Source organism: Scatophagus argus, chromosome 14, assembly GCF_020382885.2.
Source record: "Scatophagus argus isolate fScaArg1 chromosome 14, fScaArg1.pri, whole genome shotgun sequence".
In the NCBI taxonomy this organism is placed as follows: Eukaryota; Metazoa; Chordata; class Actinopteri; family Scatophagidae; genus Scatophagus; species Scatophagus argus.
In genome coordinates, this window is record NC_058506.1 from 22,170,901 (window position 1) to 22,198,810 (window position 27,910).

General features: G+C 45.8%; 1 protein-coding gene across 8 annotated transcripts; it reads right to left on the reverse strand.

Annotated features, from left to right (window-relative positions):
- Positions 1 to 772: 772 nt before the first annotated feature.
- nsd1b (nuclear receptor binding SET domain protein 1b) lies at positions 773 to 27,832 on the reverse strand. Of its 8 annotated transcripts, XM_046411574.1 has the most exons (25): positions 24,263 to 24,415; positions 24,079 to 24,169; positions 21,341 to 22,278; positions 17,986 to 18,124; positions 17,497 to 17,669; positions 14,208 to 17,238; positions 12,076 to 12,188; positions 11,669 to 11,924; positions 10,987 to 11,087; positions 10,696 to 10,738; positions 10,185 to 10,441; positions 9,798 to 9,926; positions 9,492 to 9,615; positions 8,933 to 9,133; positions 8,662 to 8,841; positions 7,909 to 8,065; positions 7,467 to 7,672; positions 6,870 to 6,982; positions 6,425 to 6,571; positions 6,169 to 6,291; positions 5,945 to 6,061; positions 5,538 to 5,679; positions 5,061 to 5,167; positions 4,729 to 4,933; positions 773 to 4,490 (listed from the first exon to the last, which is right to left on the reverse strand). In XM_046411574.1, exons 3-25 carry the CDS (start codon positions 22,259 to 22,261, stop codon positions 3,775 to 3,777), a joined length of 7,701 nt encoding a protein of 2,566 aa, XP_046267530.1. In that variant the 5' UTR covers positions 22,262 to 22,278; positions 24,079 to 24,169; positions 24,263 to 24,415; the 3' UTR covers positions 773 to 3,774. The 8 variants fall into 8 exon arrangements, with proteins under 8 accessions (XP_046267530.1, XP_046267532.1, XP_046267534.1 ...); XM_046411576.1 differs by lacking the exons at positions 24,079 to 24,169; positions 24,263 to 24,415 and adding an exon at positions 27,708 to 27,832; XM_046411578.1 differs by lacking the exons at positions 24,079 to 24,169; positions 24,263 to 24,415 and adding an exon at positions 24,038 to 24,059.
- Between the last annotated feature and the right edge of the window lie 78 nt (positions 27,833 to 27,910).

Sequence of the window (27,910 nt, forward strand, 5' to 3'; positions counted from 1 at the left end):
ATTAAGAGCTTTTCAATCAGCCCAATTCAAGAAAAATCACTTGGATTCAGCCAGTCTGACTCTTGGACAGACTGTGGTTTGATCACCTGTGCTTCATTTTCTGGCTTCCCTGCAGGTTTAACGGCCGTCTGGTGCTGCATTCAGGGACGCTCAGATGTGTTAGAACTGATTATCATCATCAGCCAAAACCACTGATGTGCCACTGGAAAATCATTTCTTACAATATAAAATAAAGAAATGCAGCCATGATGCAGGATGTAATCTGCACAACTTGGGACGTCTTAAAAAGCACAGAATTCACATCTAATTTTTTCTCCAGTCTGTAACATTAGTTATATTTTAACTCCTACAAACCAAACAAACGTGATTGTTTAATTGAGAATTAATTTTTTTAATTTATTTTTTTAATAAATCCACTCATCGTTCTGATGTTTGTCAGGTTGAAGGACACTTTAATTGATTCATTGATTGATTAATGACTATTATAGACAGCCTGGAAGTACTGGCAAAAATGTGAGATAAATATCAATTAATTCATGAACTTCGCAGTAAACAATAAATACTCGCAGACCTTTTTGTCCCTCTGGCTTTCTGTAATGACATGGCCGTCCCATTAAACGTTGCTGGTTGAACACAGCAGAAAGCCTGTAATAAAAATGTTGTAGTTTTTAATACACGTAAATCCAGCCGACACACTAAACCTTCTTCAGTCTCCAGCGGGTCCTTCTGACAGGCTGCTGGACGAAGGTGTGCTCCTCCTCCTCCTCCTCACCTGTGACTTTCTCAGAAGGACTTCCTCTCACCGTCTGCATCTCAGGCTGCCAGCCAAAGGCGGGAAAATGAAAAGTGAAGAGAATAAGTCAAACATGACTTGAGTGTTTGTTGTGCTAAGACACGAGCTTCTTTTCCAACGTGCTCGTGTTATGGTACAAATGGCGCGATCACACAGTGCTCTGTACGCCTGCGCACAAACCCTCTGTGAAGGTCCTGCTTCCTGTTTACACTCATTTCCACAGTGTGGCTGGTGAGTGTGTGTGAGTGTGTGTTCGCCTCTCTGTCCTCCTGGTCGTGCCGTGCCAACCTTAGGACGGGACGTCTCACTACACCTAATAATCCAAAACAGTTAAAAGCTGTGAAACGTGAAAAATAAAAGTTTGGCGCCTCCACTTCCTGTTGCTGTTTGGTTAGCAGCTAGCAGAGCGTTAGCCTGGTTGCACACACACCTCAGATCTGCTCAGCAAATCAAACAGGTCCGATATTGTGCTTACCGACATCCGCTTCCTCTGCTTACACAAGCAACTGACCAATCACAGACTAGCAGGTTTTACTCAAGTACTACACTGAAGTACAGATTTGAGGTACTTGTCTTACTTCGTGCTACTTCTACATGTTGTACCTTTTACTTCACTGCAGCTTTTTGTCAGCTTTAGTTAGCCTACAAAACATATGAAATGTTATAAATGACGACATCTCTTCATAAACTACCCCACAGGAAGCTACAGCTTGCCAATCAATGAACTGTTTGGATGATCAAAGTAGTTTGACACACACATCTTATAAGCCTATTGGGCACAACGTCAAAGCAAGACAGCCAGAAAATCTTTTTGGTCCAGCATCCACTTCCTGTTGTGTGGACGACACTGCGGCTGTTCACGTTTAAGAAGAACACGTCAACGTATGCATGTTAAAAACGTCAGCGTGATTCTGCACATCTACAAGCCAACAAGCTGACTTGATTTCAGCACTTGTCTGCTTTACGACTGCTGAAATAAAATCTCTTCATGACTTTAAGACGTTTAGTTTTTGAGGGGACCTGGTCTCAGTGCTGCTGCTGTCGGACAGGTGAGAGCTTACCTAACTCTGACGAAACAAAACGGGGAGCCAAAAAGGTTTAAAGCACTTTGGTGGGTAAATAATCGCTTTTGTGCTCACTACACATCTACATGTATAGAATTATGTGATTTCAATTGGTGAATTAAAATCCACTCGTGAAAATGTCTCAAATGTAAAGATGCTTTTTAAAACGAAACAAAAGACAATGACATCACAGGCCTCGCTTTAATTTTCAGCAACTCACCCATCTACGTTTTCTACTGAGCTAAGGTTGGACCAATAAATAAAAAAGGAATGAGAACAGTACAAATCTGACGTCATAACTTCTTTTTCTTATATATTTATATAGCAGTTTTTTGAACAGGTCAATGGTTGAGATCTAACAGCTCGTCACTACACTGGAATGAAACTTGGCTTGTCGGGCGGCTGTATAAACGCTTCAGTGGGGACACTCGTCTCTCACAGGTGCCAAACCATCCGTTAAAAATATTTCCAAAGAAATGCACTCTAAGGCATTGGCAGATAACACACAGACGATATTAAGCTTGAAGACAGAGCGGAACACATACTGCAAGTGCAAGCATCATGGCGGGAGTCCGTCGAAGACCTTTTGCGTCCCCTGGAAGGAGAGTCAAGATGATGAGGGATCGAGGAGCCGACGCCCCGATTCTCCCTCGCCGTCGTTTGTGCGTCACTGAACGGTATATAAATAATGACTACAGAGCACAGCGCACACACCGGAGCAAACTTAGTGCTGACGACCTGCAAACACCCGGCAACACTGACGTGTCACTTGGTGTTGCCGAGTGTCAGACGATGTCCTCTCATGGTGCTGCTCACCCACCTGTGAGACAGCGTTAGTGTCCCGTGATGGGATAAAATCTTTCTTAGTGGCTTTCCTCCGTCCGACCCAGAATCCTCCTCGGTCTGAGATCTTTTTTGGCATGAGATGGTTAACTCTGGCACAAGTGTCATCCTGATCAGGCTGCTGGCGGACTGCGTACTTCAGCAGTGGACACCAGCAGGCCCAGGCAGCCAATCATCTGGCACTTTCACACCTTCCTACGTGATCTGATCCTGGAGCACTCAGCTGTTGAAGCAGCGTCTGATGAATTCACTGAACCGATTCCCAAAAACCAAATTCCACTGACAAAATCAGGACAGGTTCCAGTCCAGAAGTGGTTTGTTGTGGTTCACTTGTGTCAGTGCTTGTCAGCACAACCAAACTGGATGCGATTCGGGCGGGAGACAGAAAACGGGTGTATTTACAGATAAGTTCAAGGCTTTTTGTAACCGAAGCCTCTCCTGAACACTGAAGAAGACGTGGCCACCGTTTGACTGAAGCGTGGCCAAGTCAGAGACATTTACGTGGACTAAAGAGCGAAGAGTTTTTACTCGGAAACGCTTACACAACCTGCTGACACCGTGATGCTGCAGGGTCAAAAACTGTCTCCAGGTACTGACACATATGACACCTCATATACCACCGACAGACACACCAAAACAAACCAGCAACGGAGTGAAGTGTGAGTACAAATCCAAAGTTAGATGCCGCAGCTGAGATCTCTCATATGAAGGTGCAGTCAGTGCCGGCGTGTGCAAAGTCAGTGTGAGGATGCACTGAGGTCAGTGGAAACGGCGCCATCACTAGGACAAAACTAAATAAATACTAAATAAATATCTCTCTATGTGTACATTTATATATATATATAGTATTTAAGCTGTTTATGTACTGATGTATGAACTTAATTTATTCACGTGTTGATTTAGTTTTGTCCTAAAATTTCCTCCATACCTCCCGCAGCTCATTGGATACAAACCGTGTGATGTGATTGGTTCATTTTCTCTTTGTAGTGACTGTGAGGGCTTGTTGTCTTTTGTGTAGCAGTGGTTCTGTCTCCAGGTCCTGTGCTACTGCGAATAATCAGAACACACCGTGTGTCACTCGTCTTCATCGTCCTCCTCTTCCTCCTCCTCCTCCTCCTCTTCTTCGTCCTGCTCCTCCTCGTCCTCGTCCTCCTCCAGGTATTCCACCCCCACCATCACTGGCTCGCCGTCCTCGCTGTGAGGATCTGATTTCTGCCTCCCCACCTCACCCTCTTCCACTAACTCCTCCTCCTCCTCCTCTTCTGCCAGCAGCTCCCCGTCTTCCTCCTCGTCCCTCTCCTCCTCGTACGAGGAGATGGGCGAGTAGTGTGGGAGGTCGAACACGTGCGGGCTGCTGGGGGCGTCAGAGCTGCTGGGGGGAGGTGAGGCGGCAGGTGTGGTGACAGGAATAGTGATGGGCACCGGGATGGAAAAAGCGGGAAGCGACTCGGAAGCACACATACCAGCGCCGGCGCTGATCTGATCCCGGGCCCTCCTGGCGGTCGGGTTCACGCGGGCGGAGGCGGTAGAGGCAGCAGAGGGGATGACGGCCATGCCCAGACCCGAGGTCAGGGCTCTGGGGTCCGGCGTGTACTCCCGGATCTCCCCTGGTTCCAGCGGCTCAGGCCCACAGGGGTCATGCTCACTGCAGCACAGCTTGCCGTCCAGCTTGGAGATGAAGAGCAAGCCGTCACGGTGCTGGCCGCAGTAGGAGCTGGGACACATCTCGCAGAAGGACGCCGCCTCCTTCCCACATATATCACACTGGTGCCAGGGACATTCCCAACGTCCTACGATGGATGTACAGACAACAAGGAGGGGGCAAAAGAAACTGTGACTTAACAAAGACTTTGCTTTCACGTTTGAGTCTGTCAAAGTAAATATAAAGTGAATAACTGAGTGTAAAACGCCAAAACACTTCAAAATGTTTGTTGAGCGGCCGACCTGACGGTCCTCACTGAGAACGTGACTGAATCTGATTTCTGTATTAGGACGCAGTGACGGTGAAAGCACAGCAGAGCCACCGACCTGCAGGCCTCTTGGTGAGGTTGAGACAGTCGGCATGGTAAACTTTGGGACAGCCGGGTTTCTTACAGGAGACCATCTGTCCTCCGTCTCCGCAGCTGAAGCACTCGTCCTCTCGCTCTTTGGTCACCACCACCTTGTTCTTCCTCTTGCCGTGGCCCCTCCTCTTCAGCTTGCGGCCTTTGTCGTCAGATGGAGGGTTGTTCTGCTTTGGAGAGAAGGTTTAATGGTACTTCAATGGTACACAATCTTCCGACAATCAGCAACCAAAAGAATCAGCATTTCAAAATAAGAGTTTTAACGATACATCAAACCAAACGGCGTTCTCCCCTCACCTTTGGCCTGACGCCCAGGAAGCCGCTGCAGTTTGGGGCTCCACATTTACAGACCGTCTTCCCGTTCCCCAAACACTCCAGGTTGTAGTTGAAGGTCAGCTCGGTGCCTGAACACACACACACACACACACACACAAGTGATTTCACGAACTGCTGACGCCCCATTCGAGCCTCAGGGAGGGTTCAAGTCCACCGTTTGGACAGGATGACTGATCCCACAGCTGGAAAACCTGCTTTTGGATAACTTTAGATTCTGTTCCCCATCACACATTACACTGCATTACACTCAATATGTATGATGACCAACCAAAGAAAGCAATCAAACTGCTAACTTTTTGCTCGATTTAACGTGAGGCTTCAGGGTTTTCAATTGTATCTCATGTCTGATAATCAGAAACTCAAAAGCAGCTGATCATTTAACAAAGCGTTTTTTTTGTTGTTTGTTTAAATCTTCAGCTCTTTAGCAGAACAGCAGACCTGCAGGGACGTCAACAAGGGCGAACAGTCCCACCCGGGTGTCTCCGCTCACAGTCCACTTCTGGGTCTCACAGTTGGGCTGGCAGCTGTGGTTCATGAAGCGGGCCTCATTCCCCTTCGGCCCAGCATCGATGATTCGATCCTAAAACACAAGCAAAAATGAAAATGTTGCATTTTGAAGCCTCCTCTGCAACACCTGATTGCACTACTTAGCAGCTGTTTGTGAGCCTCAGTAAATCTCAGTTTCCCTGATTGTTACTTCACAATCGCAAAAGGTTTTTGCAGCAACTCTCAAAAGCAAATGATCTAAAATCCAAAGCCAGTAAAGGCACGCCCCCAATGCGCCTGAAAGCCCCCACGGCTGCAGTCACCTTCGAAAGCCTAAACCGCCACACTGTGAGCTGTACCTTGTCCAGAGTCAGCATGTAGAAGTTGCAGATGTCGTTCTCCTGGGCGTGTCTGATCCTGGACCTGCACTCCTCCTCATCAATCACCTCCCCAACGTACTCGCTCACAAACTGACCCTGAGAGACAAACATCCATTGGTAAGCCTGAAGGGGTCCCAGTGAACAGCAGACACCAGCAGGGTGAAGTGCAGGGACAGTACGACTGAAGACAGCTGTGCAGTCACCTTCTTGATGTCGTGGACGCAGCGGAGACCCCAGCCTCGAGACAGCGTCCTGAAGATCTCCACCTGGCTGTACTGACGCTTGGTGAAGGCCTGGTTCAGGCACCGCTCGCCCGCTGGGCAAACCTGCAAGTTCAGATGTATGATAACACACTGCACTTTCTTTACGATCCATTTAAAAGGTAATGTGGTCCACAACCCTTCCAGAAATCTCTAAAATGTGCCTAAACTGCAGTGTGTGATGGAGGGATTTCTTCACCTGCGGGTGACATTCGTACAGCAGCATGCGGTTGATGCACTCCGAGTCCATCCCACACGGACTCTCGTCTGTCGCCTTGCAGTTGCAGCGCGGGATCTCTGATAGGTCAGCTGTAAAGATCTGAACCTTTCCTATTGGTCGGTTCACCTGAATGAGTCAGGCGGGTGGAAGGAAACGTGAACTCAACCGAGTGAATTATTATTATTAAGTCCAATCAAGTCATTTTCAAGGAATCTTTCTTGTACATCACAGCTTAGTATTCTTCAACAAAGCTTTTCATCATGTTTAATGCAAGTTTACTGCTGCTCAGAGACACAATAATAAATCTGTCAATTCTCAAATTTCTTTACCTCGATAGCACAAAACACCAGTGTTCAGATTACAGGCTAACTGTAGAGGATAAAGCATTTTGGCAGAAACAAACACCTCACGTCTTCTCCCTGACCTTTATGTGTTTGTATGGTGGAGGCTTCCTGTCGTTCTTTCGGTCCTCCTGAAGCTGCCGAAGCTCCTTCTCTGCCTGCAGCTCGCGAAATCGCACAGCTGCCTCCTCCAAAGCTGAAGCGGCACATCAAGAGTCACAAAACTCATCAATGCATCAGAGTCATCGCAGCAGGTACAAACCGAGGACACAACTGACGTTCAGAATCTGTGAAGACGGGGCTGTCGCTTTCTCAAAGAATCAAAACGTAATTAGTTAAAAAAAAACAAAAACAAAACAAGCAATTTGTTCAAATCACATCACTCTTAACACGTATGAACCGCATGTCTCATCTGTGATGGCATCTGGCAAGGGGCCCACTGAAGCTGAGTGTGCTGAACATTTGGCTGTCAGGTGAGGCTGTACACTCGACAGGCTGTCTTTATCTTTTCATTTTCATGACAAAGAGCATAACATTACTGGCCCTCTGCTGGACCACAAGGCAACAGACTAATTCTGAGTTTGAAAAGGTTGTTACAGTTCAAATATTAAATTCCTTCAAAAACCTCAAATAAAAAGTGTCAGCCCCAGTAACACATTTCTCAGAACCTCTCTGGTTACCTTTCTTGTAGGTGGCATCAACACCTTTCCCCATCTTTTCTTTGCTGTTGGCGTCCACATCCATGTAAGGGAAGACTCTGGCCTGGTATGTCCACAGGTAGTCGTTGGAGCCAAAGAAGTGAACGGGAAACTCGCCGACATCGTGCCTCATCCGCTGGATGTTCTCTGGGATTGTTTTGGGATGGCTGACCTCCGCTGGCCACCACCTTTACAGAGCAATGGAGGGAAAAAGCCAAGGAAAGGACTTCACAACGACGATTTAAAGACGTTTAAATTTCCTGAAGGTGACAAAACTGTTTCATAGATCTAATCATCTCTCTATCCCATTCATTAATAAAAAAACAAAGTAAATTAAGTGATTTTCATGCCAATCTATTGAACAGTCGTTGGGGATTTCACTCAGAAGCACAACTGTGAGCGCCACCCCCAGCCCACCACTGACCTGTACCGCCCAACCTTCACCCAGAGGATGTCCTTGTAGCGAGGTTTCTTCCCAGCCTTGCAGTCGTTGCAGTACCAGCTGCCTTTTGGCATTTCCATGTTCAGACACTCTCGGTGGAACGCAGCAGGACAGGACTCACAGCACAGCAGACTGCCCCCTGGAGCACAGGAAGAGGAACAGCATTGCTTTACCAGCTGTGCGTCAGAAGGCTGGCGAGAGCTACATTAACATTAGGCTGTAATGTTTGTATGAAGCATTTTAGCCTCTTTTAGCTCACTGCTTCGGTTCGATGGAGTTACAGGAGCAGACTGATACCACTGTAATGACTGTATGCTAAATATGAAGCCACAGGCCCCAGCCGGTTAGCTTAACCTGAGACAGGAAACTGGGAGCAGTCCTCCTGGCTCTGTGGTGCTCCAGTGGTCCTCTTGTTGGTTTAATTATAAAAAAACTGAACTGTAAAATGACAAATCATCGTTTTCCTTCTACCTGTTGGTCGACACCAGAAATCTCTCGGCAACTGTTAGGCCAAGTCAGCAGGTGCAAGCTTCATATTCACCATACAGACATGAGACCGCAAGCAATCCTCTCATCCAAGTCTCAACAACAAAAATCAAATCAGCATATTTCCCAAAATATCCAAAATAAGCCTGGACAGATTCAGGATGATATTTTGCTAGCTGTTAGACCTGGACCGTGGCTTTACAGTCTCGGTTCAGGCTTAAGTTACTCCGCATGTACCAAACACTGTACCTTCAGTGCAGACGAAGCACCAGCTGACGTTGACGTGCTCGTGGTTCTTGACGCCGCGGCGAGGAGTGAAGTGGTTGGGACAGACGATGCTGTTGTTGGAGAGGACAACGCAGCCTGCTGCCATGCAGAGATCTGTAGCATGGTAGGCTACCGGGCAGCGCACGCAACGAACCAGACGACCTGCGGACAAACACAGGACAGGCGGAGCATGGCAGGCGCACAGAACGGCATAAGTAATCACAGGGGATTATCTGAGTGACCTCTGGTTTACCCTTAGAGATGGTGGAGCTGTTGGGGTTGGCGATGAAGCAGGTGAGACAGACGTGGATGGAGCAGCGGAAGCCTCGGTTCACAGGTGCAGTTGGGGCGAAGCTGGCGATGCACTCTCCGTGGTAAAACTTCCCACACACGGGAATCATACAGCGGCGCACATCCTCGCTGCGTTTTTTACACACAAAGCAGGTGTGGATGCCTGACAGACAAAAAGTGCAAGTCACACCGTTTGTACCTTCGGCAACATATTTTATATATTCCATTACAACAGAAATACAACATTTCTAACATCTGTACAACCACCAACCTGACATACTAACTCCCATATCTGCATAATTTAAACAATATCATTATTATAATAAATAAGCAAACAATCAAAAACAGCACATCCATAAAAAAGGTACAGGACCAGAATCCATGTTCCCAGCAACAAACGATGACGCAGGCCTGCTTATCACCTCATTTTCCACTGTAAGAATAACTAAAGGCTCTTCTTTACTGCTCTCTGTTTAAAAAGGCCTTATTAATTTAATTCATTTGTGTAAACACAGACGTACCTGATTTGCACTCAGGACAGACAAACTTCCCTTTCGGGGCCTCAGCCAGAGAGATGCAGGCCAGGTGGAAAGCTCCACAGCACTGACCCTCACAGAGCAGCAGCTCCCCCGTCTTCTCACACACCTGCAACAGAAAACACAACCTACTGAGATAATAAAATGTTTGATCTGATTGGTGGAGTGGCTGGATAAAGGAAGATAAACTCGCTGCCGTATCACTGCTAAAATGAATCATGAAGGCAAAGTGAGAGCTTTTCTCTGAACAGGATGTGGCTCTAAATCCTTGGATCCCTGGGGGAAGCTCACCTGACATATGTTCTCCTTCATGGAGGCTGGGCCTCCTCTGTCCCCTATGATCTTCCTTGAAGGTAAAAGTGGGTCGTCGCACAGCGACAAGTCGTCCGACAGGCTGTGATTCAAGCTGGAAGGGTCCCCCTTAAGAGACAACAGAAAATCACAGTGATCACAGACTCTGCACTCCATCTTAGTTTGAATGCCACCTCCTGGTGACTCCGAACAGGTTAGGACATCACTGGAACTCTGAAATGTTGGCTGACAGGGATGAAGACAGCTGTCTAAAAGCTTGTAGGTCGAGGGCTAAAGGTGAGACCAAATATGCAAATTTTAACCAATTAAAGACTATTTAATAAAGGGAGAAGGAGATGATAGATTCTGTGACAGAAGACAGCTGACCTCTGACTCTGCTGGGTCCTTAACCTCTGGAGCTTTCTTGTCCTCTGCTTGAGTAGCATCAACGTCTGCTGACGCTGCCTCCACCCGGGCGGGCTCGGGCGGGGCCGGCGCTGGACTGGAGGGCGCAGGAGAGCTGGGCGGGGGATCCGTCTGAGCGGGCGGCGTGGGCGTGCAGTTGGAAATCTCTGTGGTAGTCGGTGTAGAGCTGGACGCCGCGAGCTGCTTACTCTTTGCTTTTAAAGATGTTGGAGTAGAATCTGTAGAATCAGTTACAGAGTTTGGATAGTTAAGTCTCAAAAGAAAAAAAATAAAAAATAAAATCTGAAACTGTTTAATTCTAATTTAGATTTTAAAACATATTTTTCTTCTGAGAAGTGCAATAATTTTTCTTGTGTGAAAATTGCCTTTTCTTTATTTTTTTAAAATACTGGAAACAAGGAAAATTACTTTTCATGAAAGACCGTAAACACTGTAGTACGACAAACACTGCTTTATTATTTTATTCACAAACCTGACTGAGGAGCAGGATTTGAATTGTTCTTCAGTGTTTTGACCTGTGACAACAGAAACATTAACATTAAACTCTTCCTGTCAAACTGACAGCACAAAAACAAACTTCCCAATAGACAACAGTGTGCTGAATAAACGTGAAATCTGCTCTTTTTCTTCTTTTTCTCACCTTCACTGACATTAAATAGTTATCTATTCCTAAACTGGTACCTGGGAGTATAAATACACGCACATTAAACTCACACAGGTGTACTGCATACACCACAGATGAATAAACACGTCAGTACTTTACCTTCTTCTTGGGGGCTGTGGAGGCCTCAGCCTCCAGACAGTATTCCAGGATCTTCAGAGTGGGTTTCCTCTTGCGCTTCCTCCCCAGCACAGGAGCGTTTCCTGTGAATCAAACATCACATAAAAAGGCTCATCTAGGTTATCAAAAGTTTACTGCGGCTTTGAATTCATGCAAAGAAAAGCCAAAAGCACAGACAGTTTTTCTGTAGGTGCTTTTTCCTGATAGTTTTCATGGATGTAGCTATGCAGCTAGCGAGCTATGTGGGAAGATGAGGTATTCATTCTTAACTCCTCCCACTGATCTCTGATTGGATGATTGTTTCCCCACCAGAAAGTGTAATGAATATTGGACCAGGTCCATTTGAATTGCTGACTGCATGAGTACTAAACAGACCCTGAGTTACAGTCTTTTTCTTTACCAAAATCTTCAGCTAGCTTTGCACAAATGGGACAACCAAAGAAGTGCTGGCTTTAGCTAGCTGTGCTGTGACGCCTTATCCGGGTACTAACACACACACAAAGGATGGGTATCACGGACGGCCCGAGTTTCCCTTTGTCCACGTGCTTCTGGCTGTGCAGCCTGTTGGCATTTAGCTTGATAAGATGATTTTGGCTTTGTTACAGTCTTTAGAAACTTTCAAAGCAGTTCAGTTGGAAAGAACAATACTCAAACGCGGCCTTACCGGAGTCTTTGACGAGGGCCTCTGACAGCGATGGATCAGCTTCTGGGGGAGGGGTTAGTGTGTCGATGGAAAGCACAGGTGCGTCTGGGGGAGATGTGTTCTCGGTGCTGGGAATTTGGAGTTCAGAGGGCACTGCTGCAGCAGTTTCCTCAGGAGGTGGCGTCTGTATTTCAGGAAGTAAGTTCAAAGATGGGTGGTCATGTGCATCCTTGTCCGATACCGCGGCTTCGGACACGAGGGTTACAGGCTGAGTGGCCTGAGAAAACACATGACGTGATGTCAGTGTCAGTCAGTGAAACAAGCTTGATGTGCGTAGCGTGACACCGAATGCTTAATGCCATATGATCATGCGTATGTAACTTATAATCAAAAAAGTTACAACAGATCTTACTTGGTATGAATTTTACCTTTCCAATCAACTGGAGAGGCTTTTTGGTTTTCTTCCTCGTGGAGAAAATCTGATCATACTCTTCAGTCCACTCAATCAGCCTCTTGCTTGGTCTTCTTATTCGCTTATGTGCTGAAAAATATAAATATATAAGAGTTTAACCCATGACTTGTTTCATCATTAGTGAATTCCTAATGCCAGATCACACCGAAAAGAAATATATGAACATATATCCAAATATATGCAGAATATATGCTGCATGTATGCCATATTTAGGGTCATATATGTGCATGTATGTGAATATATAGGAAATATATGTGCCATATATGACTTATATACAGTATATATCCACATATATGCCACAGTCAGGTACATCTATGTCATACTCAACGTCTATATCTCACTTTATTTTCAAATGATGTAATGTGCATATATGTTCAAACAAAATGTATTTATGATTGTACTTATTTTAATTCAATGCAGATTGAGGTTTGCAGAAGAAAATTCAGTGTATAAGACAACAGCTTTTGATTGTTTTATTGCATGCAGCAGTTTTTAAAGTGGCCTCACACTCTATCATCTATCATCAACTCACCCGGCTTAGAAGGCTATAGGGCTCGAAAGTGTGACGTAGCACCGCAATGCATTGTGGGCTTTGCGGGCAACTGTGTTTCCGCCGGCTGCATGCGAGATGCTGCTCTTGTGTTCTGTTGTTTGTTTAAATAAGTTAAAACATGATGCTAACGTGCTGTCGTTAACTACCACAATCGTTCACATGGTCACTTCAGAAAAAAACAACTTTCAACTATATGCACATACTGTATAAACGTGTATATATGCTATACATATATGCACGTATATATGTATAGCATATATGTACATATATATGTGTGCATATGGATATATATGTACATATAGTTGAAAGACATATATGTAGGGGGCCAATTTCGAATATGTGCATATATGTTGGAAAATGTATGTGGCAAAGATAAAAAACATATATGTTCATATATTTTCTTTCCGTGTGGGAGTGCACACAAATTATACACTTTAAGTTAAACTGATGAATTAAACTTTCTGAAGTGTCCAGTTAGACTACTGCAAGTGGAAGGCCTGTCATTCAGGAACATATTTTCCATGGCCAATGGTGGAAAGTAACTGAGTACATTTTCTCAAGTACTGTACTTAGGTACAATGCTGGGGTGGTTCTGTATTTCCATTTTCTACTACTTTGTACTCCTTCTCCACTATAATTCAAAAGCAAATATTGTCCTTTTTACTTGCTACATTGATTTGAAAACCTCAGTCACTGGCTGCTTTACAGATTTAGTTTAATGATTATGATTATGCACTACATGTACATATATATTTATATCTTGTTTTTTTCTTGTTTTTTTCTTCTTGTAAATACTTATATTCTAAATATTCTTCATTTTTTATTATTATTATTTGTTATTTTGTATTTTGTATGGTGCACAGGAGAGAGAAAAATCCAGAGTCAAATTCCTTGTATGGTCACATGTATTTGGCAAATAAAGCTGATTCTGATTCTGATTCTGATGATGTCATATTATAGATTAAGACAAAACTTTATTGACTGATACTCCTCAAGGAAATTTCTCAAGCAACAACAGAAGATAAACTGTACAAAGTAGTTAAACTACCTTTACCAGCTACAAAATTAAAGTGATAAACACATTAATGCACCAATAATTATAATCCAATAATATATATGAACTTTTACTATTCTGAAAATGTCATTTTCACTTTTACTTTTGGTACTTTAGGTATATTTTGACGCTAGTATTTTGTACTTTTACTTTGATTTAACGTCTTAGTGCAAGTTGCATTGAATTTAAAAATACTGTGTTGGTGTGTTAAGACTTGAGTTATGACTTGCAGGTCAGATTAGTGGACCAAACTAACCTCACCTCAATGCAGGTTGCCTCATGTCTCTCCCTTTGTACCCCTCTGAACTCCCTCTTTATATTATCAAACTGGCTGGTATGCTGGATGTATGCTGCAATATGATCACCTTTGAAGTCTGGCGTTTTCTGCTGGTGTTCAAACATGTTTGTAGGAATTTGTAAGTGCTTCGGGTCAGATTGTGCTTCACTATTCAGGGCAATCTCTAAACTGGACCGTCCTTACCTGTTAGAGCCTTGTCAGCTTCTCCAGAGTTTCGCATCAAGCTTTTGTTAGTATCAGAGCAGTCTGCAACAAGGCCATTCGGCTGTTCCAGACACAGCCTTGTGTTGCACCTCCTCTGCTCCAAAGGCACCATGCGCTGTCGATTCTCCTTCACTCCGCTCCACCCTCCCTCTTCCTCCCCAGCCACTCCTTGACCAGCTCCTCTCTGCCTATCCCAGCTACTGGTCTGTGTGCCCAACAAGGACTGGACTCTGGACTCCACTCCTGAAGAAGGATTCATTGGTGGCAAGGACTCCAGTCCTGGGAAACCAGGTCCAGACCTCACAGAACGACAAGGCACTTTGCGGTTGGCTTTCTTTTTCACCCCAGTGGAGCAACCCCTTTTGTTATAGGGCCTCTTGGACGTCTGCCTTGTGCTGTCCTCACTGTGTGTGAATTTGATTTTGTCTGGACTTGCATTTGAATTAACATGTTCAATTTGTTGCTCTTGGCTTGCAGGCATAGCCTCCCCAGGCATCACTAAGGGTTCCTCCTTAACATGTGCACTTGGTGGTCCAATTTCCAGTTCTAAGGGAGTCCCCTCCCGTTCTCTAGTGTCATGCAAGTCCTTTAGCATCATGAGAAAAGTGCTGAACTTGAAGTTTGCGTCTGCTTTAAAAGAGATGGGTTTACCATCACGCTCATTTGTCAGGGATTGGAAGGATACCTCCTCCACATTTTTAAAGGCATTCATAAAAGAAAATGGTGAGGAAGGGGATGATGAAGAGCATATGTCAGAGAAATTATCTTCCTTCTTTGCTTTTACTCTAGAAGTAAGAGGTATGAAGTCCATTGGCGGAGTTGAGGACACTGAGAGGTCTTCATCTTCACTCTTGACCTCAGCTTCAAAACCAGCTGAATCCGAAAACATCAAAGCGGGTGTGCTACAGGTAGAAAATGTGTCCTGATCATACTCACCATTGTCACTGCAATGTGATTTAAGAGATTTTATTTTTGTGCAACAGTCCCGTTTGGACTCAGGATTACAAGTGGAATTACGCGCAGGTTGGAACTCAAGGTCTTCGTCTTTTCCATACTGATTTATGAGTTCTTTGTGCTCAGTCTCCTTTCGTGCCTTTTCACGCTTTTTCTGTTCCGCCTCCTGCATGGCCCTCAGGGCTCTGGTCATCAGTCGACTGCTGGCTGGGAGGTGTGCTGGCTGCTCAGGTAATAACACTTTGTTCACTTTGTCTGGAACCTGTTTTAGTTTGTGGACAACCTTCTTGGATTTCTCAGAAGACAGGCCTTCGGGTACTTGAGCAGGCCGGTGAGAAGGCAGAGGTTCTGTATTTAAATCTGTACTGGTGGGAGATGCAATTTTTTGCTCTGAGCTACTTGAGTGATCAGAAGAAATGGCTGTTACACTGGAAGGCGTCTTCTTACCGTCTGACTGGTTGGAGGATGAATATGTCACATTGATTGAGTTTAAGGTTGGTATCCTTTCTGCTTCTGGGCTCCTGGACTCATCAGACACACTTGCCACACTGGAAGCTGCAACAGTTTTGGCTCGCGATGACTCTAACGAGAGACGATGAATGCCAGTCCCAGCACTTGCTTTCAACTTCTTAGCTGAGGGCTTTATGGATTCTGAACTGACTGCCTGATCTATGGAGGCCCTGCAGTCCACACAATCTGACTGTTTAGAGGACATTTTAGACACATTAGCATCTTGTGTTATTTCAGTCTTTGTACATTCAGGTTGGTCACTAATGGTTACACTGGAGTTTAACTTCTTACCCTTCATGTCCTTGCGTATTAATTTGACAAAGGGCATCCTACATTTAGAGACAAGACTTGTTTGCTTTTCTAGCCTTGCTAATGGCTCAGTAGTGTCAACATTTAAACCGAGTACTCGAGTCTTGGTACTTTGTGTTTCTGCTGCTTGGTTGGGAATACCTTCACTTACACAGGCCTTTTTATTAGTCATCAAGTCAGGATGTTCAGTTTGACTGACAGTCTTTACACTCTCTGAAAATCTGGACTGGTCACTGAAACTGATGCTGGGCTCAACGGATTTTTTAACATCCGAGTTATCTAACTGGTCAGACCCTGTGCCAGTCACTATGTCAGTTGTGTTACTGACTGTCTGTCTGCCTTTTGAATATCTACACTTGTCAGAGGGCACACCAGTCTCAACAGAAACCAGGGACTTCTGCTTGTCTGGCAATCCTGATTGGTCACCAGGACTGCCAGTTGTACTTGAAGGTCTATCAGCAACCAGGGTGTTTTTACACTTCAAATGTCCAGACTGTTCGGATGGCAGAATAGTTTCAGCAGGTAACAGAGTCTTGTGCTTGTCTGCCAACCCTGAATGATCACTGGAGGAGGTGTTACCAGGAACCAGTGTCTTTTTACTCACAACAAATGAGCTCTTTTTCTTAGAGGGCACCTTACTAAAGAGACTGCGGTCTGGCAAAGGATTGGTTGTTTTAGGGCGTCTCTCTTTGCCTGATTTACTGAACCAAAGACCAGTCTGAATCTCCGGCTGCTTCTTCACCTCTTTCGCAGCTGCGACAGATGGCTGGGTTGGAGCTAGCTTAGGTTGACGTTCAAGTGCTTTAGGACACAAAATTTTAGGGACCGAGTCGAGGTCAGAGTATGGGCATTCTCCATTGTCTCTTTCTGATTGGTTGGGACTGCCGTGCAACGTCTTTTTAGAGTGTTTACTATTCATGTCCTTTGATGATTTACTTGGTTTCTTCTTGCCAGAAGATTTCCTTAAAGTGCTTGGTTTTGCTGGAGTTCTTACTGGGGATGAAATTACCGGGGATGAAATAGATCCGTTGGTCATGTGTGATGTCTCAGGAAGGGTGGGTGAACACGCAGGAGCAACAGTTGATTGGACCTTGTTGACTCTTTCTGGTGTGGATGTGTTGTGGAAGGCATCACTGGAGGACAAAGGAATGGAGGGAGCCATTTTGGGTCTCTCTGGGAGAACAGATTCTGCTTCTTCCACGCTGGATTTCCAAGAGTTCTGAAAACGCTTTGCAACCTGCAGAAACATAAAGACAAACACTGCTCAGACTTTGCATCCACATTAACTTTGTTCATGGTGACCACTGTAGCTGAGGTTATTTCTGAACAAGTCTGCTTAAAAGAGAATATATATATTTATTATATATATAAGAATATATATTTTGTTATTGTGTGTAAAATTTCTTTTGTGATCTGCATGCAATGATGATGATTTACACCAACTTTGTATAAGGCTGTGCAAGTAGCAACCTGTCACTCATTGAATAGTAGTTACAGTGTATTTGTTGTTCTGCTCCCTTTGCTTCCCCCTCCGGCTCAGTAGGGGGAGCTGTTCAAATTCAAAGCCTCCATGGAAAGTGCGAATTGCTTTTTCCTCCACCCAGGTTAGCTCCACGGGATCCCCAAAGGTCCTGACGTGATAGAGCCGACAAGGCCGGTCACTGGGCTCTAAGACAACAACAAACATAAGCCTCAGTCTCATGAGAGGCAAATCAAAACGACATCACCCTGAACAGGGAAGCAAAGGGCACTAAGCAAAGGGATCTTAAAGTAAACACAACATGTTGTTCACAGTACACAACACAATAACTATACATTTAGGAACGTGCTTTTATAACATGCATCCTACGTTATGTCCGAAATTATTTTCTCAAACAATTAATTGGTGACCAACATAAACCAAAAGAGGTATCACATTATGCTGAAAACAACCCATACACAATCTATTAGTACAGGTAATCAGGGTAAGTCGGCGATGTCCTACCTTTCACTCTGTGATAGATGCCCTGTATGGGGTCAACGATCAGCTCACAGGGCCACCATGGTCTTCTGTTGAACTTTGCCCAAATAACTTCACCTTCTAAAAACTTCACAGGCGGCAAAGTCTTTTTCTTGAGGCTGTTCTGCTGTCGACAACATAACAATGGAGGTGGGGGAAAAAAGCAGTGAGAGGTATGAAAATGAAACAGGGTTTGTGTCTTAACTGGTTTTTACCTTGGATGACCTGTGTAGACTTCTCTGGGTCTTGTCTGAACTGCTGTGGCAGGAAATGTATGCGTACACATGAAAACATCGAAGGTGTTGGAGGTAGGAATAATTACTTATTTAGAAAGGAGAATCTGACCACAAAGATCGTTTAGTGCTGAATGAAATGACATGTGGTTCAAAGACATTCAGATTCACGTCACCATACGCTGCTCCTAAAGGTCAAAACGTACACACATGCTCCATTAATGGCTGGCTTCTCATCAGTAATTTTCACTTGCTTGAACAGTACAGAAAACACAGAAGAAGACAAAAGACAAGCAAAGACAAAACTGTTTTTTCCTTAAAATCATCTGCTGTGCGTAGTCACAAATGTTTTGTCACATTTGTGGGTGTGCAGGTATTTCACGCATATAAAACTGCATGAAAAGAAGGTTTGTCAACCATAACAGGACAAAGCTTTCAGTTTCTGACCAGCAATGCTCTCTACACGCTTTTCTAAGGTCTAATTTTAGCTTGTTTCATAACAACTTTCAAACCACAACACAAACCGCAGCAAAAATATACCACAAGCTGGTAGCACTACTGGCCGCTATGTGCTTTGTGTAAATGGGAGTAAGTGCTCACAGCAGCAGGTTGAGTGGACTGGTGGGGTACATGAGCAGGCCTGAGTTATGACCGGCATGTGGCAGGACCGGCCAAAGGGCTGATACTGGCCGCTATGATGTAACCCATGGCTGGACCACTTTAAAGGAATAGTTCAACATCAAACTTTGCTGTCAGAGTGTCAGTTGAGGAACTCAATACCACTCTTGTATGTGTCAGCTTAGCATGAAGCTACAGCTAGGAGATGATCAGCTCAGCTTTATATTAAAACAGGAAGTGGCGGGGCACAGCTAGTTTCTAGAGGTGTCATCTATGCATCTTAGACAACAAATCTTTAAAGTACGTCACCCTCTCAATATAATCTTTTTAAAAAGGTGAAAGCCACATATAAAATCATGACACGACAACTCGTCACACAGCAGGCTGCCGAAACATTAACCTACCAACAGAGAGCTGAGCCTTGTGTTTTGTACTGTGCTGATCATAACAACTTAAACCACCTACAAAGTGACTGTACCGCTTAAAAACAGTAACGAACTACAGTACATGACTAAGTAATTTTTATTTATGCCTCCAGCCTACCAGCACATTTAACACTCACTAACTAACATGTTATATCTTATTACAAAAACAGGTATGCAAAAACAACAAGCTGTGTTTTTATTTGGGGAAGCTGCTTCAGGAAGGTCACACATCAACCACAGCATGCAGGGCCCAGTCAGATCCCAGCTGATTTGGTTAAACTGACAACAAGTTAGCAGCCTACCAACCTCCCAACTGTTTTGTTTTTTTTTTAATTTTCTGTTATTTATCAACTATGAAGTATAAAAAAGAGCAACGGACTGAATGAGGTAAAAATCTGCCAAAAACATTAGCTACATAAGTCTTCTTTGACCTCAACAGACATGCAGATTAACAGCATCAAAACACACTAACTGCTTATTAGTAAATAATTAAGTTTATGATGGCTAAGTTCCATTTAGCTGCATCAGTTTCGGGGTCCTGCTATTACTGGGACCCTTGAAAACAAAGGAGCCTTCATTAACGTTATTACACCTGTGATTTAATCACCTGTCAGTATTCTCTTCTGTCATTCGGATAATAATAAGGGGCTTCATCAGAGTTATGGCTGTGCTGCTTTCTTCTCCATCTTTGTATTTCACCTCCCTCCCCAACATTCAGAGTGAAGAACGTGACCCCGAGGTCCCATTTTGTTCCTGTAGCACAAAAGTCTACTTGTGAGTCAGCTTCAAATTGACACTGTGGACAAAACTGGGTGACTCTGATTAAATATTTTGTTTGTCTGCATGTCCACATGTTTTCAACATCCAGTCAAAATGTGTATATGACAAGATGGAGGAGAGTGTGAGTCTTCCAGGAATATGAGAACCGTTTCAATGGCACAAGTTGAGCTTTAGCACTGTCAAAAATAAATGAACAAAAAAAATAAAATGATGACAGTGTAACACAAAAAAGTCCATGGATTTTGTCACTCCTACCACTATTCTTTGACTTACTTCTATTTGTAGGCTAATCAGGCACTAAGTGTGGAACTACAGTTACCAAGAATTATGAGGGGATGTAAACAGGAAGTACAATGCTAGCAAGGAGGCTATTAGCAGCAGGCTACAACTTGAGCTCCCTTTCTTTAGCCTACATTTGTTTACATTTTGGCAAACTGGCAACAAGAAAAGTAAGCCGAATTACTTACTAGTAGTTCCTATTTGTAATGCACCTATAGATGTACACACAACTTTCACTGAATTACTGTGATACTAGAAAAAAATTAAAAATGTGATGATTCTCAGGCAAGTTCTGGAGTTAAAGTAGCATCTTGTCTCCTTTAATTTCCAAACAGATACATTAACCTAGTGGTTAAACATTTGAAATGATATACTGTCCTCAGGAAGATTAACTCATGCTGAATGTACAAATGTGTGCATCATGCCCTTGTGTTCTGATCTGACTGAGTTATGGCCTGTGACAGGGCTGAGACAGGTGCTAACAGCTGCCATGAGTAGCCCCTGCTGCAACTGGCCTCCGTGTGGATGAGCAGGCCAAATCAGTGGCCCATCCACCATAATTAACATCCTGTTGTGTTTAGAACACCGCCACTCATTTCCAGCTCAGTCTGACAGTCCTCTGCAGTGTAGGCGAATGCCTTCTTTTATTTCTTTGTGAAAAGGAAATAACCACGTTTTATCAGTGCCAGAGCTACGCTTGTGGAGTCGTGTCCCGTATGAGCCCAGTCATTATTTACAATGACCACTATTGAGTTGTGACAGGTGAAGGGCAGTGAGGTGTTCAGCCTTGCGGGTCTTACACAGGGCTGTGCGAGAAAAAGTTAAGTAATCCTGCAACGCAACAAATATATTCTAGTCAAGGAGATGTCAGACCTCCTTTAGGGGCTCATTTTGAAATTCAGGCATGTGGTGACTGTCTACACCAGAAAGAAAGCTGTTGTTATTGCTTAAAAAAAAACCCTGAAAGGCCTTTTGTTTATTTCAGGTAATAAGAGTAAAACTTGCCATTGAATGCCTTGAGGGACTATCCCCAAACAGGAACAGCTCGGTGTCACTGTCCCACTCGTCATCCGAGCCGTCCCAGTATCTCCTGCGCTGACCAGAGGACTGGGACCGGGTGACGACTTTGGCTGACGACAGGGTAGCCTTGGAGTCTGAATTTAAGTCTCCAGTAGTGGACTGAGGGACATTTCCTGCACTCCCATGTTTGTTCTGCAAGCCTCCCACAGGTGACACGGTCTCCCGCTCCTCATCGTTGTCGTCATCCTCAAACAAAGAGGATTCAAAGTGGAGGAATCCGTTAGCAAAGGGGCTGTTGCTATCGAGAGAGAAGGCCGGGCTGGGCGGGCCTGAGAAACAACCTTCTGTCTTTTTCTCCGAGACGACCGGATTCCCCCGATTGGCCGCCGCTGCGTCTCTACTTCTAGTGTGGACCACAGGCTGTTTTTGTCCAGCAGAAGATTTAGCAAAGACCTCCTTCCTGTTTGTACTCTGGGTGCCAGAATAATCACTGCTCGTGCAATCAGCCCAGGAGTCCATCTCCATCTCCTTCCCCCTCTCCTTCTTATTCATCCCCCACTCCCAGCTCCTCTTGGGCTCCCTCACCGGCAGGACCAGGTCAGGCTGGCTCACCATGGTGGTGAGATGTTGCAGCCTCCTGAGAGGACTGTAGGAGGAAGAGGAGGAGGAAGAGGAGGAAGAGGAGGAGGAGGAGGAGGTGGAGGAGGAAGAGGAGGAGTGGTCCCTTTGTGTGAACCCACAGACGGATGCATGCTTGAGAGAGGAGGCCGCGGCAGACATGGTCAGGCCGATTCTGTGGTCATGGTGTCTGGAGGAGCCGCAGAGGGTGGAGAGGCCACGGCTGGGGGTCAAAGGGCAGCTGGACTGATGAGTCTCGCTGCCAGGGCCTGAGTGAGGCCCACTCATACTGGCATCGCTCCGCCCTGAAACACGAACAGAAAACTGTCAGTGTGGAACCAACATTCTTGGCACAGAAAACAGTACAGATTTAAGTTTGGATGACTTTAAAACATCAACTGCTTGCATTGAAGCTCATTATAAACAACCGCCAACTGCCTATAGAGGTCAGCTGTGATATTTTATGATGTTTTCAATAATTCTATAATAATAATCTTATAAGAAATGACGTTTAGCCTTATTTCTGTCCAGCCTGTTTCTACAATTGATCTTCCATTCAGTAAACTGTCATGACATGGCTGCAGCTTATCTAAAGTTATCCCGGGCAGCTGGTAAAGAGATATTTTTAAAAGTGACTACAGGGGAGGCAAAAGCTCATACATCAAATCCGTAGAAACAACACAATCCGCCTTCATGTGATTTCAAAATAAAACGCAAACAGACTCACTGACGACGAGCAGATCGACCTAATGTGACATGTTTTTGGGGAGGGACAAATTCCGCGCAAACCACCGCAACCCCCAGGAAACAAATTATCACGATATGATGAAAATGACACCAAGTACGCTAAGGTCAGCAGCCTGTAAACTCACACACATGCATGCAGTATGAACACACAACGAAGCCAGGACGATTATTATGGCGCGTCATGTTAAAATCAAGCCGATGTTAACGCGCCGGCGCCGTAACCACGAAGTGGAATTAAAATGGACCCGCTCGTGCGCGCGCGTGTGCGCATAGAGGTGAGTGTGTGTGTGTCGCTCGTGGCTTTTAGTGGCTCCATGACTGTACGATACAGAAACACAAACGCTACATAACACGAGTCGACGGCACAAAACAAGTTCACCTCCACGCGCTGACACACACACAGAGACACACACACACAGACACACAACCCCCCCCCACACACACACACGCACACCCCCCGACAGATGCAGGCTATGTGCATCAAACAACAAAATCACGGAGAAAACGCCAGATGACACGGGATCTGTCGCGAGAATCTTACCATTCCGGTGTCGGCCACCGCACACATGACCCTCAACCCGTTCATTTTGGCGTTTAAATGTGCCAATTTCCAATTTTTTGAAAGCGGATGAGGAGAGTCCCAGCGGCAATACTACTAGGCCTGGATCCTGTGAAATGTACTCACCCCCCCCCCAACCTCTCTCCCTCCCTCCCTCCTCCCGCCTCCCTCCTCCTCCCTACATGCGCTAAAGCCTGGTCCAGCGGCCCTCGAAACAGATTCAGGCGTGTTGTGCTCCTCCAGCGACACCCCCCTCTTTTGCTTTGTGGTAACTAAAACTTTATATTTCGCCGTCTTTTGATTTCTGCTCTGTTGAATGGCTGTTTCCTGCCCGCAGACTCTGCCTGCCCCTTGAAAGTCAGTCTGTCTGTGCTGTGCGCACTGCCAGTCGTCACCACAGCCTCCCTCCCCAGCCGGTCCACAGCTTGGAGCTCAGAGGGGGCCGTAAATTTATCCTCAACAAGAAAAAAGGGAAAAAAAGAGGAAAAAAATCTGAGCTGACAACCACCAAAAAACGCACCGGGCGACTACACGACACCTCCAAAAATCGCCCCGCCCCTCGCCTTAATTATAAGAATCAATTATCAACCTAAAGCGGGCTGCCATCACGCATGACATGTCACATGCCAAACTTGTGCCAACAACTGACATCTCGTCCACCAACACCCCGACACGCACTCGGGCAGGCAGCACACATGCGCCTGGAGATGTGACGAAAAAAACACATAAATGAAAGTAATTCAGAAATGTCCACCAACAACCACGGCTGAGAAGGCAGTGAAATGCTGCAGCGGGCTACCCGGAAAAACAGATGGGTTTCCGTCCCTGAGACGAGTTGCTGTGTAGTCTCTGGCTGTACACCCGGTCCGTTCAAAATGGAGTCCTCCAGCCTTAGAGGAGGAAAAAAAACAGGCCACAAAGTGTTAATACATGCTCGATATAAAGTTCACCCAGCCACGGAGAAGCTGAGGCACAAAGCGCACCTCTGCTGAGCTCTGGAGGTGCCCCTGCAGGCTGTGGGAGTCCTGAATCAGCCATGCCACGACAGGAACATTTTTCTGTACATGCTATGGCTCCCAAAGTCACTGTCTTATGAGCGTTTCTGCCACGACAAGGGGGGACCGAGGCTCAGTTATGCTCTGCTGTGTGTGTGTGTGTGTATGTGTGTGTGTGTGTGTTCCAAAGCAAGAACCACAACATTTAATGGCACGGCGCTCGACTGGTTGCTGTCTTTGTGCACATGAAGGCAACAGCACACGACAAGCTTCTCTTTCTTTTTGTCTTGCAGAGACGAAGGGCTGAGAGCCGCAGTCCCGGCCGCTCAGCTCAGCTCAGCTCAGCTCAGCTCACACACATGCGAGCCTTTGGTGGGTTTGCTTTGGTGGCTCAGGAAACGTGCACATAGCCTGGATTGTGGAGACGATATGTCAGTGGGGACAAGGGGGACGAGCAGGGGGCTGCTTCAGGTGTGGAAACACCCCGGACACACACACACACAGTCCACTGTTGGCGTGTGGGAAACGACGTTCATGATCGCCTCTCCTGTGGGAAACACTGCAGGATCTGACGGCGAAGTGAGCTGAAAGCAGCCAATCGCCGTGCGAGGGCCACTGAGGAGCTCCCGCAGAGAGACGAGCCTCTGCAGCTTTTGTTAAAGTCAACATTTTTACGTTTTGTGCAGCCACACACACGCGTCTTCTCGGTGCATATGAAGCTGCTCACTTTGTGCGGGTGTTTCCTCTCTCTCTCTCTCTCTCTCTCTCTCACACACACACACACACACAGAGCTGAGGACGGAAACACGCAGCATTTGGCGTGCGTTGGGCTTTTCTGACTCGATTTTAGCACAAGGCGCTTTGTGGGAAAGCGAGAGAGACACTTGTGGAGACAGACAGGAGAGGGAAGGAGAGGCAGAGAGACGGGCGGACAGGACTGGGCCTGCTGCGGGTGTGTGCAGCGCAGAACAGCGCCGCCCGCCGGCAGCGCGGCGCAGCTCCCGCTCGGCTGCCCTCATTACTCCCATTAACGTGGTTTCAGTGTCGTTTCGACTGAGCGGTGCACCGGTTAGTCAGCCAAAGTTTCCACTTCTCGGACTTTCCAGAGCGGCATCAGACCCAGTTTTGATGTGACGAAGCTTCGAGGCTGCAGGATGAGTGTGAAGCCTCAAAAACACAGCGTCAGAGATGTGAAAATGTGACAGCACAGGAAAAGTAACGCAGGAGACGTGAGTTTACGCAGAGATGACGTCAGTGAGCTGATGTCAGACAAGTGAAACCCTGCAGATACACACTCATAACCGCCTAACTAACTGAGAGTGATGCAGTCTAAACCCAGTCCTCTGGACCTCTTAGCGGTGCTGTTGGCTCGACTTTGTCCACAGTCTAAAGGCTGCATTTTGATGAGTTATATCACATTATACAGAAACATGTTTCTGTTGTCCGTCCCATTTATATGAATCTGTTGTTACCACCTGAGTGTTGCAGGTACAAGTCAAGAGTCAAGTCAGGATCACTTTATTGTCATTGTTTAAAGATACACAGTGACATTTCAGAACTCACATATAAACATAAAAGAAAGATTTATCAGTCACCCTTTTAAAAACAAACTTCATCTTCACACACACAGTTCAAACATCCACACAATCCAACATGTGCTTAAAGGAAGGTTGAAAATGAGCTCCGATGAGCTGCGATACATAAATAAATAAATAGTCATTATTGCACAAAGATGTTGACTGATTTCACATATTAGCGTTCATAGTGTGTGTGATTTCAGGGCAGAGTTCAGAGTGATGATGGCTTTGGGACAGAAACTGTCCTTCAGTCCTGTAGCGTGTGCTTTAAGCTCTAACAGCTTCCACTCTTCTGTGGAGGCTTTCCGCAACATGTTGGAGTGTTTCCATTCATGCAGTAGAGCATTTGTGAGGTCACACACTGATGTTGGACCAAAAGGCCTGGCTCACAATCTCCGTTCCAGTTCATCCCAAAGGTGTTGGATGGGGTTGAGGTCAGGGCTCTGTGTGGGCCAGTCAAGTTCTTCCACACCAAACTCATCCAACCATGTCTTTATGGAGCTTTGCTTTGTGCACTGGGGCACAGTCATGCTGGAATAGAAAAGGGCCTTCAACAAACTGTTGCCACAGAGTGGGAAGCATAGCTGACTGACTGAAGTCCCCACTGACCCTCCTGTTGTTCTGGGTTGCCTTCGCTGCACCCTGTGCTGATGGATGCAGCCACATGCTGACACTGTGGTCTGTCCCTGTGAAAACACCTGACAGCTCACATGGAGAATCAGGTGTGTTAGCAGTGACTGGTCGGCGTCTACACTCCATCCATCTTAAAATACTACGAGGTCACGCTGGCGTCTCATCTCCAAAGACCCTCCACTTTTGCAGGTTTACGTTCAGTTCCCAGAATTCATAAAGTAGACTGGGAGGACGAGCCTTTAGCTATCAGGCAGCCCTGCTGTGGAACCAGCTGCCAATCTGGGTTTGACAGGCAGACACCACCTCCACTTTTAAGACCAGACTTAAAACCTTTCTGTTTAGTAAAGCCTATAGTTAGCCCCAAACAAAGTGTGTAGGGCTGGTAGCCATAGTTACAGCCACAGGTAGAACAGGTGTGACTAACTGTTAATCTTTAATCTCTATCATAGCTATGCTGCTATAGGCCTATGCTGCTGGGAGACACAAACCTGATCCACTGAGCAGCTCCTCCACCTCCACAACACCACCACCATCTCTACTCCCCCACCTCCACAACACCACCATCTCTACTCCCCCACCTCCACAACACCACCATGTTTATTGTATGTATGTGTCTCTCTCTCTCTTTTATCCTCTCTGTCCTGCCTACCTCTTCTTCTCCTCCTTCACCCAGCCGACCATCAGCAGGATGGTTCTCCCTCGTGAGTCGGGTCCTGCTCAGGGTTTCTTGCTGTTAAAGGGAGTTTTTCCTTGCCACTGTCTGCTTGCTCGGGGGTTCAGGCTCTGGGTCTCTGTAAAGCACCTGGAGACAGTTTTGATTGTATAAGGTGCTATATATGGCACATTTTAATAAAATACAAAGTCTCTCCTGAGTGATCTTCAGCCCAGGAAACGTCACTTAACAGCAGTTAAAATTAGCTCCACTTAACCCACACTGACGACTCAGCGTTTATGATGACACACACACACTGAGCTGAGAGGAGCAGGGGTTTCTGTTGCCGTTAGCTCACACACTCACACACACACACACCAGGACTGGCTTTAAATCAGATGATTTGTAGACCTGCTTTTACCTCAACAAACTCTGAACCTGTGTAATGTAAATAAACTTCAGTACTGGACACTGGACTGCTGACTCACGGCTGGAAGCTGGGGAGATCACTAAAGCTGACTGAACGAGGAGAAAAACGCCATACTTCACCGAACAAACTGCTGTTTCGCACTTTTTAACGCCCCGTTTGGAGAGACGACAGCTGCTTTCCCGCTCTGAACTGAGACGTCCAATCAGAGTCTCAGGATGAGGTGCCTCGTGCTGAAACGTCCCAGCGTTCAGCTCGTCAGCAGCTTGTGCTGGCGTTTGGATGCAGAGCAAAGATTCCCTCCTTTGCTGCTGCTTCTTCTTCTTCTCTCTCCGACAGGAAGAGCA

What these genes read in the sequence shown, in the direction of transcription:
- nsd1b (XM_046411571.1), bottom strand. Translation starts at nt 22,903, where the DNA reads ATGACGCGCCATAATAATCGTCCTGGCTTCGTTGTGTGTTCATACTGC. An exon ending in GGCCCTCGTCAAAGACTCCG is followed by an intron (nt 11,088 to 11,668) that starts GTAAGGCCGCGT and finishes TTTGATTCACAG; the next exon opens with GAAACGCTCCTGTGCTGGGG. An exon ending in CTGTCCTGAGTGCAAATCAG is followed by an intron (nt 9,134 to 9,491) that starts GTACGTCTGTGT and finishes TTTGTCTGTCAG; the next exon opens with GCATCCACACCTGCTTTGTG.